Consider the following 1,805-nt stretch of genomic DNA (forward strand, 5'->3'; position numbering starts at 1 on the left):
TCTGCCCCCAGAGTGGGGGTTTTAGCCCCATAACTGGGGTTTCTTCCCTCAAAGTGGGTCTTGCAGCCCTATAACTGGGGTTTCTGCCCTCAAAGTGGGGGTGTTCTCACTATAAACTGGGTCTTTCTGCCCCCAAAGTGGGTCTTTCTGCCATGAAACTGGGGGTTCTGCCCCCAAAGTGGGTCTTTCTGCCCTGAAACTGGGGGTTCTACCCTCAATGTGGGTCTTTTTGCTCCCAAAATGGGGTTTTAGGAGTGCGAGGTGAGACACTGCCCTGCCCCCTAACTGGGTCTTTTTGCCCCCAAACTGGGGGTTCTGCCCCCAGAGTGGGTGTTTTAGCCCCATAACTGGGGTTTCTGCCCTCAAAGTGGGTCTTGCAGCCCTATAACTGGGGTTTCTGCCCTCAAAGTGGGGGTGTTCTCACTATAAACTGGGTCTTTCTGCCCCCAAAGTGGGTCTTTCTGCCATGAAACTGGGGGTTCTGCCCCCAAAGTGGGTCTTTCTGCCCTGAAACTGGGGGTTCTACCCTCAATGTGGGTCTTTTTGCTCCCAAAATGGGGTTTTGTGCCCTGAAACTGGGGGTTCTGCCCCCAAAGTGGGGTTTTGTGCCTTGAAACTGGGGGTTCTGCCCCCAAACGGGGTCTTTTTGCCCCCAAACTGGGGTTTCTACCCTCAATGTGGGGTTTTCTGTCCTGAAACTGGGGGTTCTGCCTCCAAAATGGGTCTTTTTGCCCCCAGAGTGGGGTTTTGTGCCTCGAAACTGGGTGTTCTGCCCCCAAACTTGGGTTTCCTGCCATGGAACTGGGGGGTTCTGCCCCCAAAGTGGGTCTTTTTGCTCCCAAAATGGGGTTTTCTGCACTGAAACTGGGGGTTCTGCCCCCAAAGTGGGTCTTTTTTCCACATAGCTGGGGGGTTCTGCCCCCAAAATGGGTCTTTCTGTCCCCAAACTGGATCTTTTTGCCCCCAAACTGGGGTTTCTACCTTCAATGTGGGTCTTTCTGCCCTGAAATTGGGGTTTTCTGCCATGGAACTGGGGGTTCTGCCCCCAAAGTGGGTCTTTTTGCCCCCAAACTTGGGTTTCCTCACCCCAAAGTGGGGGTTCTGCCGCCTAACTGGGGTTTTCTGCCTTAAAACTGGGGGTTCTGCCCCCGAAGTGGGTCTTTTTGCTCCCAAAATGGGGTTTTCTGCACTGAAACGGGGGGTTCTGCCCCCAAACGGGGTCTTTTTGCCCCCAAACTGGGGTTTCTACCCTCAATGTGGGTCTCTTTGCCCTGAAACTGGGGTTTTCTGCCCTGAAACTGGGGGGTTCTGCCCCCAAAGTGGGTCTTTCTGTCCCCAAAGTTGGGTTTTCTGCTATGGAACTGGGGGTTCTGCCCCCAAGGTGGCTCTTTTAGCCCCATAACTGGGGTTTCTGCCCCCAAAGTGGGTGTTTCTGCCATGAAACTGGGGGTTCTGCCCCCAAAGTGGCTCTTTTAGCCCCATAACTGGGGGGTTCTGCCCTGAAACTGGGGATTCTGCCCCCAAAGTGGCTCTTTTTGCCCCCAAAGTGGGGTTTTGTGCCCTGAAACTGGGGTTTCCTCCCCCCAAGCTGTTTTTTTGTCCCCCCTAAACTGGTTTCTGCCCCCCTAAACTGGTTTCCCCCCCCCCAAACTGGTTTCCCCCCAGGTGCTGCTGATGGTGGGGCTGCCGGGCGCGGGGAAGACGCACTGGGCGCGGGAGCTGAGCCGGGAGCAGCGGGAGAAGAGATACAACATCCTGGGGACAGAGAGCGTCCTGCGGCAGATGAGGGTCAGTTCTGGGGTCCC

The 1,805-nt window shown here is 55.6% G+C and overlaps 1 protein-coding gene across 1 annotated transcript in view; it reads left to right on the forward strand.

Moving 5' to 3' along the window:
* Nucleotides 1-256: 256 nt before the first annotated feature.
* Nucleotides 257-1,805, forward strand: part of LOC106900048 (heterogeneous nuclear ribonucleoprotein U-like protein 2) — a gene marked incomplete at its 3' end in the record, with an annotated part of 7,734 nt that continues 6,185 nt past the window's right edge. The window contains exons 1-2 of the mRNA XM_014962008.1: nucleotides 257-261; nucleotides 1,666-1,788. Of these exons, the coding sequence (XP_014817494.1) occupies nucleotides 1,675-1,788 (114 nt within the window). The remainder of the gene's footprint in view (nucleotides 262-1,665; nucleotides 1,789-1,805) is intronic.

The sequence above is a fragment of the Calidris pugnax genome, unplaced genomic scaffold (assembly GCF_001431845.1).
Source record: "Calidris pugnax isolate Ruff unplaced genomic scaffold, ASM143184v1 scaffold1168, whole genome shotgun sequence".
Lineage (NCBI taxonomy): Eukaryota > Metazoa > Chordata > Aves > Charadriiformes > Scolopacidae > Calidris > Calidris pugnax.